Genomic DNA, 12117 nt, shown 5'->3' with positions numbered 1-12117 from the left:
AAAAGCTAATCAAAAAGAACACATTAACCACAATATGGGGTGCTTTTAGTCATGATAAGGACAATTTGTCTCAATTGTAGTAACAATTTCACATTGCCCTTATGGCAGCATTGTACATCTTATACTCCAGGCTTTCTAGAGCTATAGAAGAACAATATGGAAGGCTTCCTGCAACCAAAACAAAGAGAAAGGGTTAGTTCTTTTCTGTGCAGCCTACAGCCCGAAGGCACTGATTCATTTCTACAATACATACTGAATTCTCTGTGTGCTGAACACCATGCTTAGTAACAGGCTATAGAATGACTTTATGGAGCTCAAGTTCTAGCGAAGGATCTAGACTACAAAGAAACAAAAGTTGTACAACTACAGTATGTGCTATAAAGGAAATAACTAGGATGATGTAATAGAGACTAATGGGGGAGGCCCTTCTGAAGAAGTAATAATTGGTGCTGAGATTTAAAGGTGGCAAGGAGCCCAGAGAGAAGCTATCAAGAGAACATTGTGCCCATTCAAGTCACTGACATTATCACTCCTAATCTATGCTCTGCTTCATTTCCTTTTTCTCCTTGTTTCCTATGTTCTTATTTCCATGTCAAGAAGCTGGTCTTTTCTAGAAATCAGAAGTTAATCAGAATATTTTTGCTGTATTTGTCAAATCTTGAAGTCTCTTTAGTGTGTGGTTTTGTTATTTCCCAGTTGGCAAGGTTCTAATAAACAGCACTTTTGATGAGCTCATTTTAGTTGCACACACTTGTATAGCATCAGTTTTTTTCAGATGTTCAAAAGAAATTAATAAGCCAATTCAGATAAAATTGGTCTCTGATGAAGTGCTCAATTCTTAGCTTGAAGCAATATTGCCTGTATGATTTAAAGATCTAATTCTCTTTGGGCAGTTCTGTTGAAAAATATTTGGAGACACCAAATAGCAAATGACCAAATGCACAAAATTCTGCATATTTAAAAAGGAAAAAAAAAACCAACTTTGAGGATTAATAGTAAATTCTCTGCAAGATAAAACAGTAACAACTATGACTTTATAAATTTTTTTCATAAATATGAAATAATTGTTCAAAATTCTAAAATAGTTCTTTATTAATAAGGTACATTATAAATGTATATCTTAAAATTTACAAGCTAGGTAACCCCCAAAGTTAACTGTCATTTTTTCATATAATCATTGCACAGAAGTAATATATGTAATTTCTTGGCTTACTAGTAATACTAGTCACTTGAAACAACATCCTTAAGGTTTGTGATTCACTTTTTAGAATTTAATAGAAGATAGTCAATATCCTGAAGGATTTCAGAGGTTTTTTTCAATGCCACTGATACTCTCTTTTCATTAACTTCTTCCAGCAAGGTTTCTGAAGGTTTTGGTTCATAATGATCAGATGACTGTTCACTTTCTTTGTTGGAAATCTGGTTTAGGATACCACTATTCTCCAGTAACACTAAGTTGCTTAGTTAAGGAGTTTTTTCCCCAAATTTTTCATTATATAAGTACTTTTAATTTCAGAAAGCCTGGTCTTCATATTAAAATATTATTTCTCTGTTAGGAAGGTCTCTTGGATTCATAATAGATTTGGTACTTTAGAACTTATCAAGTCTACCCCTTATTGATAAAGAAACTAGTTAGAGTAGAAGAGAAGAAGAAAGGAAAGAGTAGGTATGTGTGTGTATTTGGATGGAAATTTGGTGATAGGAGATGAAAGAATTAAAATCTCAACATTCCTTTAAGTGAAGAAGTGATATGGGACTAAAAGAACAAAAGAGTGACAGGAATATAAATAATCTATGCATTGTATTTTTTAATTTAAAAAAGATCTAGAATGAAAAGAAACCTGTCCTCTGTTCCAGAGCTACTTTATTATTTGAATAGGATTACAGAAAAATCATCAGATAAATTTAAATGAATGAGGTGGGAACTTACAGAACAAAAAGTTTCTTAAGAAAATGAGCCCAGTTATATGTCAACAAATTGGACAACCTAGAAGAAACAGATAAATTCCTAGAAACATACAACCTACCAAGACTGAATTATGAGAGAATCTGAATAGATCAATCACTAATAAGGAGGTTGAATCAGTAATCCAGAACCTCCAAATAAATACGAGCCCAGGGCCAGATGGTTTCACTGGTGAATTCCTCCAAGCACTGAAAAAGAATTAATACCAATCCTTTTCAAACTCTTCCAAAAAATAGAAGTGGAGGGAGTATGTCCAAACTCATCTTTAAGTCCAGCATTACCCTGACAACCAAAACCAGACAAGAACACTGGTCAGAAAAAATTATCGGGGTGCCTGGCTGGCTCAGTCAGAAGAGTATATGACTCTTCATCTCAGGGTCACAGATTCAAGCCGCATATTGGGTGAAGAGATTGCTTTTGAATAAATAAATAAATGAAAAAAAAATGTTAAAAAAATTACAGGCCAATATCCCTGATGAATATAAATGCAAAAAAATCCTCAAAAGATTAGCAAATGGAATCAACAATACCTTAAAATGATCATATACCATAATCAACTGAGATTTATTCCAGAAATGCATGGATGTTTCAACATATGAAAATCAGTCAATGTGATACACCACATTAACAAAATGAAGGATAAAAATTACCTGATTATCTCAATAGATGTAGAAAAACTGTCAACAAACTGGGTATAGAAGGAATGTACCTCATGATAATAGAGGTCACATATGACTAGCCCACAGCTAACATCATGCTCAATGGTGAAAAACTGAAAGCTTTTCCTCTAAGATCAGGAATAAGACAAGGATGCCCACTCTCGCCAGTGTTATTCAACATAATGTCCTAGCCAGAGCAATTAGGCAAAAAAGAAAAGGAATTCAAGTCAGAAAAAGTAAAACTGTTTCTATTTGCAGATGATATGATATTATATATAGAAGATCCTAAAGACTCCACCAAAAACTGTTAGAACCAATAAATTCAATAAAGTTTCATGATGTAAAATCAATGTACAAAAAAATCAATTAAATACACTAATAACAAACTATCAGAAATTAAGAAAACAATCCCATTTATAATTATATCAAAAAGAATAAAATGCCTAGGAATATATTTAAGCAAGAAAGTGAAAGACCTATATACTAAGACATTCATGATGGAAACTGAAGAAGACACAAATAAATGGAAAGCTATTTTGTACTCCTAAATTGGAAGAATTAATATTGTTAAAATGTCCATGCCACCCAAAACAATGTACAAATATAATTCAATCTCTATCAAATTCCAATGGCATTTTTCAAAGAAACATAATAAACAATCCTAAAATTTGCACAGAACCACAAAAGAACCCAAAGAGCCGAATCTTAAGAACAAAGCTGGAGGCATAATGCTTCCTGATCTCAAACTATATTACAAAGTTATAGTAATCAAAACAGTATAGCATGGGGATAAGGATAGACACATAGATCAATGGAACAGAATAGAGAGCCCAGAAATAAACCCACATAATACATGGTCAATTAATTTACAACCAAGGAGCCAAGAATATACAATGGGGGAAAAGATGGTCTCTTCAATAAATGGTGCTGGAAAAACTGGACCCTTATCTTACACCCTACACAAATATCAACTCAAAATGGGCTGAAAACTTAAATATAAGACCTGAAACCATAAAACCCCTAGAAGAAACCACGGGGTAAGGTCCTTGACATCAGTCTTGGCAGTGATTTTTTTGGATCTGATAACAAAGCAAAGGCAACAAAAGCAAAAATAAACAAATGGAAGTACATCAAACTTAAAAGCTTCTGCACAGCAAAGGGCACCATCAACAAAATGAAAACACAATCTATGAAATCAGAGAATGTATTTGCAAATCATACATTTGATAAGAGGTTAATATCCAAAATACATAAAGAGCTCATACAACTAAATAGCAAAAAAAAAAAAAAAAAAAAAAAAATCTGATAAAAAAATGGGCAGAGAAACTGAATAGATATTTCAAAGACATACAAATGGTCAATAGGTATATGGAAAAGTGCTCAACATCACAAATCATCAGGGAAATGCAAATCAAAACCACAATGAGGTCTCACCTCATATGTATTTGAATGGCTATCATCAAAAAGACAATAGTTAACAAGTGCTGGTAAGGATGTGGAGAAAAGAGAACCCTTGTGTACCTTGGTGTCAATGTAAATTGGTGTAGACACTATGGAAAACAGTATGGAAGCTCCTCAAAAAATTAAAAAAAGAACTATCATACCATTCAGCAATTCAAATTCTGCAGATATATCCAAAGGAAATGACATCAGGATCTCAAAGAGATATCTGCATTCCCATGTTTATTGCAGCATTATTCACAATAGCCAAGATATGGAAACAAACCAAGTGTCCAGTAACAAATGAACGGATAAAGAAGATATGGTATAGGGGCACCTGGGTGGCTCAGTCGGTTAAGCATCCAACTTCAGCTCAGGTCATGATCTCACTACTTGGGAGTTCAAGCCCCGCATTGGGCTCTGTGCTGACAGCTCAGAGCTTGGAGTCTGCTTCAGATTTTGTCTCCGTCTCTCTGCCCCTTCCCTGTTCACGTGCTGTCTCTCTCTCTCCTTTCTCTCTCTAATATAAAATAAAAAATTAAAAAAAAAAAGAGAGAGAGATGGTATATGTATACAATGGAATACTACTCAGCCATGAGAAATAAGGAAATCTTGCCATTTAAAACACAGAAGGGGGGCGCCTGGGTGGCTCAGTCGGTTAAGCGGCCGACTTTGGCTCGGGTCATGATCTCGCAGTCCGTGAGTTCGAGCCCCGCGTCGGGCTCTGTGCTGACGGCTCAGAGCCTGGAGCCTGTTTCGGATTCTGTGTCTCCCTCTCTCTGACCCTCCCCCGTTCATGCTCTGTCTCTCTCCATCTCAAAAATCAATAAACGTTGAAAAAAAAAATAATAAATAAATAAATAAATAAATAAATAAATAAATAAATAAATAAAACACAGAAGGATTCTGAGGGTATTATGCTAAGTGAAATAAGCCAGACAGAAACACAAATACTGCAGTGTCACTTATATGTGGAATTTTTTTAAAAAATCAAACTGATAGAAACAGTAAAAATGGTTTCCAGGGGGTGGGGGTGGATAAAATAGAGATTGGTAAAAGAAGAAAAACTTCCAGCTCTAAATTGTATAAGGTCTGAGGGTCTAATGTATAACATGGTGACTATAGTAGATAACCTTGTGTTGTATGGTTGAGGTTTGCTAGAAGAATGGAACTCAGAGGTTCTTACCAAAAAACGGGTGGGGAGAGGAAGGAATAGATATAGGGCATATAGATATAGATATGTGAGGTGACATTGGTGTTCATTATTAACAAGACAGGGTAATCCTTTCACAATATGTGTGTCAAGTCACCACAACATACACCTTAAATCTCTTACAATTTTGTCAGTTATACCTCAATAAAGCAGAAATTAAAAATAAAATAATTTTTAATAATAAATATCCTAAGAAAAAAGAAAGAAAAAGTCAGACATAGGTCTGTTATAATTTAGAATATAATTATATAAGTGAAAAAGTCTCCACAGGAGACCTTAACCCTAGTTCACTGTCCCCTGCCCTATTTAAACTCACTCAAAAGTATAAATGTTGACATGATATACCTTCTATAGACAAGATATATCTTTGTTTTTTAAGTTTATTTATTTATTTTGAGAGACAGAGGGTGAGCAGGGGAGGGGCAGAGAGAGAGAAAGAGAGAGAGAGAGAGAGAGAGAGAGAGAGAGAATCTCAAGCAGGCTCTGCAGGGTCAGCACACAGCCCGACGTGGGGCTTGAACTCAAGAAACTGTGAGATCATAACCTGAGCTAAAAATAGGAGTTGAGGGGCGCCTGGGGGGCACAGTCGGTTAAGCGTCCGACTTCAGCCAGGTCACGATCTCGCGGTCCGTGAGTTCGAGCCCCGCGTCAGGCTCTGGGCTGATGGCTCAGAGCCTGGAGCCTGTTTCCGATTCTGTGTGTGTCTCTCTCTCTGCCCCTCCCCCGTTCATGCTCTGTCTCTCTCTGTCCCAAAAATAAATAAACGTTGAAAAAAAAAAAATTAAAAAAAAAATAGGAGTTGAATGCTTAACCAACTGAGCCACCCTGGTGCCCCTAGACAAGATATATCTTAAATTACCATCTTAAATGTTATTCAGTAAAGCTCCAGAATACGTAAGTATGGATTAATATAAAGTACAGAGTCATGAATTAAGCCTAGAACCTAAAGGGAGTAATTATACAGGACAGTACATTCTGTTTAAAGGATACAGTTAAACTTCTTTATCTTTTCAAGTTCAGAGGCCACAGACCTGTGCAAAAAGAAAAAAAAAGTAAGTTAATGATAGTTGTCTGATTCTTTTATATCCACAATATTTCAAGTAAGCATACTTGATTTTTTTTTTCATAAAGTTTTGAATTTTAGAAAGAAGTACCCAGAAGTTAAGAATTCTCTTTATATGGGTGCCTGTCTGGTTCAGCCAGTAGAGCGTATGAATTCTCTCTATATTGGCTTTATTTAGCAACAAATCAACTTAATTCAACTGATAGCTACTGAGTACTTTTAAATTAAAAAATTTTTTTGAATGTTTATTTTTGAGAGAGAGAGAGAGAGAGACAGAGCATGAGAGAGACAGGGGCAGAGACAGAGAGGAAGACACAGAATCCGAAGCAGGCTCCAGGCTCCGAGCCGTCAGCACAGAGCCTGATGCAGGGCGCGAACTCACGAGCCATGAGATCATGACCTGAGCCCAAGTCGTACACTCAAATGACTGAGCCACCCAGGCTCCCTGCTATTGAGTACTTTTAATGAATAATGTAAGTGAATAGAAGTCCTCACCTCAAGGACTTTTGAATCAGGTATTGATGTTTGAAGGTAACTGGCATTCCTGCCACAACTTAAAAACAAATTTTTTTTTTATGTTTTATTTATTTTTGAGAGAGAGAGACAGAGTACGAGCGGGGGAGGGGCAGAGAGACAGGGAGACATAGAGTCTGAAGCAGGCTCCAGGCTCTGAGCTGTCAGCACAGAACCCGACACGGGGCTCGAACTTGTGAAATATGAGATCATGACCTGAGCTGAAGTCGAATGCTTAACCAACTGAGCCACCCAGACGCCCCAACTTTTTTTTTATATAACTATTTTTTCTATTTATTTGAAGTTTTTTTATATAACTATTTTTTCTATTTGAAGTACAATAAAAAAAAATGCTACACTCTGGAAATTCAGTGGCACAGGTACATGGCCATAACTTGAGAGACATCATAAAGTTAAAAAAAAAAAAAAAAAAAGAAGGAAATAAAAAGAAAAAAAATTCTCATATGAAACTGCACTATTACATACTTTTATCTGCCCAAACAGATAATTTGCAAATATTAGGTCAATAAACTGTATAACTTCCATAAAAAGGTAGCTTTCTTACTGAAATGCAAGAATTTAAAAGATTGGTAATCGAGGGGTGCCTGGGTGGCTCAGTCGGTTAGGCTCAGGTCATGATCTCATAATTCATGAGTTCAAGCCCCCACATCGGGCTCCATGCTGACAGCTCAGAGCCTGGAGCCTGCCTCAATTTTGCGTCTCCCTCTCTCTCTGCCCCTTCCCCCATGCTCGCTTGCTCTCTCTCTCAAAAAAAACATTAAAAAAAATTTTTTTTAAAGATTGATATCTAAACAAGAAAAGACAAAAAGAAACTGGAATGAAAATCTAGATATCACATCTAAAATCGGGGCTTTCTGTTGGAGACTTCCTACTCTTCTCTCCCTCTGCCATATCCTGCTGGAGTTCCAGGCCCCACTCCTCTGTCCACCTATCTACCCACAGATCCCGCCTGCTACAACTTTTTTAATACTCACCTGGTATACCCTCTTCTTTCCTCCTCCAAGTTTAGTCAAAGTTAAAAACCTACTAAAATCCTATCACTTCTCTGAAAGAAGTGTTCTCTCCTTCCTTGAATTTCTATAGCACTGTTAACTAATCATATACTCATTGTAATCTCTTGAACTCTTTAACCTTCTGATTTTCATACCTAGATTGTCTTTTTCAGGAGAAAGGATTTTTTTCTTTTTCTTCTGTACTTTGCACATATAAGTAAGGCCTCATTTATATGGAACCCTTCAGAAACAGATGGTTTTGGGGGGCCAAGTTTTTACAGTTGAATTAGGTGTCAAAATATAAGTATTTTCTATTAAGTTTCTTCTGGAATAGACTACTTACTCATTTCATTGTTTTCTTAAACACAGTATATTACATATTCTCTTCTCCTTGAATAGAAGGGTTAACATTATGAACATTAACTCTTACCATGTTCCACAGAAACAGACACTGGGACAAATGGTAATGGATAGAGGGCAGAATCTCTGACGTGTGTATCCTTTCTCTTTTTCCTCATTAAGCTAGAATGAAATGTGAGCAGTGGCACACAACTAGAAAACCGTGTAACTTAACTAGCTCACTGTAAAATTAATGAAGACTTTAATATCTAAAACATCTCTCTATTCAAGTCACTAGAAAAGTCTTCACAGTTCATGGAACTTGTCTGCTTTACTGGCCTTACTACAGTGGAATGTATTCACCTCCTTGTCAATTTGTACTCTTTCGTTGTACTCTAGTCTATGGATGAAGGATGAAAGAGATCTTTCAACATTTTAAGCATCTGTGGTAAAGACTTCGATATGACTTATTCCAAGGCCTGCTGATTATTCATCACTGAAAAACATCTTTTTTTCCACATATGACATTTTTCTGGCTGTAAGCAACAATACAAACTACCTTTAGTGCTGTTGCTCATATGATGACCCAACTTCTTATGAACTCTCTTCTGTACTATTTTTGACTAGCATCCCTATTAAGAAGTTGAATCAGTAAATAAATAATAGAAGGTGAGCTGGAAAAAAAATACTGAAATACAATTTAGGTAGCTATCGATTGTGCAGTCATTTCTCTTCCTTCAACCCTTCTCTGACAAGAAAACAAATCAGAGTGGAGATGTGTTAGGCTTTGCAAGGGAAATGGAGCTATTGTAAGCGACTGCGACTGGACTGCGTCTCCTCTCCCTACTCTTCCTCAACTCCTTTGTCTTTCTGCTGCTCCTTTTTGCTTCCACCCGTGGCTGCTCTCACCAATATGCACTTCTCTCATGCCCTCACTTTTTAGTTGTCTTTACAGTTATCCTCTTCAAAGTCTTCATGTAAAAAAGCTAGCATCTTACAAACTTTGTCAGCTGAGCAATGAAGTGACCAATTTATCGTCATACATAATTTCCTTTTCATCCCAACTATATTTTTTGCTAGCTACTCGGGCAATTTTTCTGCTCCCAAACAGACTGTAGCTGAAGAATGGAAGATCTGGAAAGCTGAACCCTTAGGATACCTAACATATTCAAATAACATCTACTGATTTGATTTCGACCTCTTTCTCTAAAACACTTAGGAAAAGGTGTTGAGAATTAGGCTTAATGTTTGTATTTTTTCACCATGCTATGCTAAGACACCTTACAAACCACTTTAAAGCTTCCTAAATTGTTCCTGGTATCCCTCTTTTCCAATACAGGTTTCTTCCACTATCCAATGGTAGAGTGTTCTATGAAAACTTTCATAAACTTAAATGGCACAAAGTGAAAAAACAATTGCCATTCATTTTTATGGAAAATGTTTTGATCATTCCCACACCCAAAACATAACCTCTCTTAAGGCTTTTTCTGACACCGAAGGATCCATCTTGCTAATGGATGCACAAAATAAACTGGGATAAAGCACAAAGGCTCACAGACACAGTTCAAAGCTATGGCAGACTGAGGCTGAGATGCTGAGTGTAGTTCTCAGGTAAGGAGCTCAGAGCTACCATGCTCCCTGCTGGGGGTGCAAGCTGGCTCCGTGTAAGAGCTCGCTGCTAAACAAATGCAGAATGCTATTTTCACTTTTTGCCTTTTTCCTTGAAAGCGTAAATAATTCTCGAATTTTTTTTGGTTAGCAAAGACAGGAACATACTCCCAAGTGCTAACCAGGCCCAACACTGCTTAGCTTTTGAGGTCAGACAAGATCAGGCACATCCAGGGTGGTATGGCTGTAGAAAAATGGGGACATGCTGATGTAGGCCTTTCATGTAAGTGAAGTGGCATAGTGCAAACTTCCAAAAAGTACGGGATACCTGTATATTCAGAGTATGCTCTCAGTGATACTAACCTTCCTAAGGGCCTTTCTTCCTGTCATTTTTTCCACCTAGGAACTCCTAATTCCATCAAGTGTGAGCTTTTCTATTGATCACAAGATCTATTCTTATTCTTCAAAACCCACAATACACCCTAACAGATAGCATCTGCTCCATAAAAACATTTTTTCACTGTCTCCACAGGACAAAATATACTTTTTACCTCTACCCTTGCTCCCTCCCTAAAATATCTTATTCATTTCCCTAAATATTCCTTTGAAGCCCAGTTCTAGTCCCCTTGCACACTGAAGGGCACGCAGGATGGACTAAAATACTTTATTTGTTGATTTGCCAGTTGATTTGGGGGAGGTAATTAATATGATAAAAATGATTTCAAAATCAATTTTTTCTGAAAGTTAGTCAACATTTTACTTCCTTTAATATTACTAAAATTTTAAAAATTCTCCTTTAAATTTTTCCATAAAGTTTTTGGGATGAATTTATCATATAAAAAGAATCACCCATTTTGGTAAGAAGTTTTCAATGCAGTTTTCTGAACTTCAGATAAAATAAAATATGATATAATGTAATAAATTGGATATCTGATTAAAGATAAATTATTTTCAAGCTTAAGCTATCAGAAAAGAGTCTTGGAGCTTACCATTTGATATTTTTAATTTTTGTGACTCTTTTACACAGATAAAGTTTAAAAGAAATATAAATACCAATTTTCTTCAAGAATAGAAGATGAAGAATGTGTGGGCATCTCTCTCTGATTAGTCTGGGTCAGGCTTCTGCACCATGATATGACTGCTGTCACATATCTAGATTGAAAACATTGAAATAAATATTTGAAAAATGAAGTTGTATAGTATTTTTAAAAACATTTTTTAAAAAGGAAAAATCATTAAGACAATTTGGGGAAAGATGATAAAGAAAAAAATTCCAAAGTGAGGCATTTACTGGTAAATTTTTTGAGTCTTTTTCAAAGCAGATGGAAAAGTTAAGTTTTTTTCATTATTCATCAAGAATAAAATGATTTACTCATATTCATGATTAGTAAAGATATTTCTATAAGTTCTTTTTTAAAATTTATTTTTGAGAGAGAGAGAGAGAGAGGGAGAGAGAGAACATGAGCAGGGACGGGGCAGAGAGAGAGAGAAACAGAAATAATCCCAAGCAGGCTTTGCACTGTCAGCACAGAGCCCAACACAGGGCTCGATCTCACCAACCATGAGATCATGACCTGAGCTGAAATCAAGAGCCAGATGCTTAACAGCCTGAGCCACCCAGGTGCCCCAATAAAGACAGGCTTTAAGAATCAGAACAAAGTGATACTTGGATTTCATTCAAAATTCAAATTCAAATGTCTAAATTCTCCAAAGTGAAATAAATTTCATTATGTTTTATAATGAAAATGTCTTTACACATTAAGACTAAGTGAGCATTTGCTTTCTAAAATTTAAACCAGAACACAGCCATTAATTCCCACACATATACACAAATGTATAATTATATATCATTCAATATACAAAACAAGTATCAAGTTCAATAAAACAAATGATCTCAAGTGATGGCCTGAAACAAATAGTAATGTTTGTCAAAGACACTGCATTTTTTCTTATGTATGTATGTATGTATGTATGTATATATGTATGTATGTTGTGAGAGAGAGAGAGAGAGAGAGAGAATATGAGTGGGGAAAGGGCAGAGAGAGACGGGGAGAGAAAGGACCCCAAGCAGGCTCCATGCCATCAGTGCACAGCCCAATGCAGGGCTCAATCTCACAAACTGTGAGATCAGGCATGACCTGAACTGAGATCAAGAGTCAGCCCCTTACCTGACTGAGCCACCCAGATGCTCTGTATTTTTGAGGCAAATTATTCAAACTAGCAATGAACGTTGGAGCATTTACACCAAAATGCAATAAATCCCATCAGGAAAATAAATTCATGAGGTAAAAAAGCAATTCTTT

At 36.1% G+C, this 12117-nt stretch overlaps 1 protein-coding gene across 4 annotated transcripts in view; it reads right to left on the bottom strand.

Moving 5' to 3' along the window:
- Positions 1 to 40: 40 nt before the first annotated feature.
- Positions 41 to 12117, bottom strand: part of CA1H5orf34 (chromosome A1 C5orf34 homolog) — a 34756-nt gene continuing 22679 nt past the window's right edge. For 3 of the 4 annotated variants that reach the window (XM_045438652.1, XM_045438635.1, XM_045438658.1), the window contains exons 11-13: positions 10868 to 10966; positions 6269 to 6309; positions 1068 to 1451 (exon numbers count right to left, since the gene is read on the bottom strand). In XM_045438652.1, coding sequence (XP_045294608.1) covers positions 1258 to 1451; positions 6269 to 6309; positions 10868 to 10966 — 334 coding nt within the window. In that variant the 3' untranslated portion in view covers positions 1068 to 1257. Of the gene's footprint in view, positions 169 to 1067; positions 1452 to 6268; positions 6310 to 10867; positions 10967 to 12117 lie in introns of those variants that run through there. The other variant, XM_045438642.1, reaches the window with a different exon arrangement.

The sequence above is a fragment of the Leopardus geoffroyi genome, chromosome A1 (assembly GCF_018350155.1).
Source record: "Leopardus geoffroyi isolate Oge1 chromosome A1, O.geoffroyi_Oge1_pat1.0, whole genome shotgun sequence".
Taxonomy (NCBI): domain Eukaryota; kingdom Metazoa; phylum Chordata; class Mammalia; order Carnivora; family Felidae; genus Leopardus; species Leopardus geoffroyi.
The sequence above is the reverse complement of the archived record's forward strand: the minus strand, read 5'-3'. Positions and strand labels throughout refer to the sequence as shown.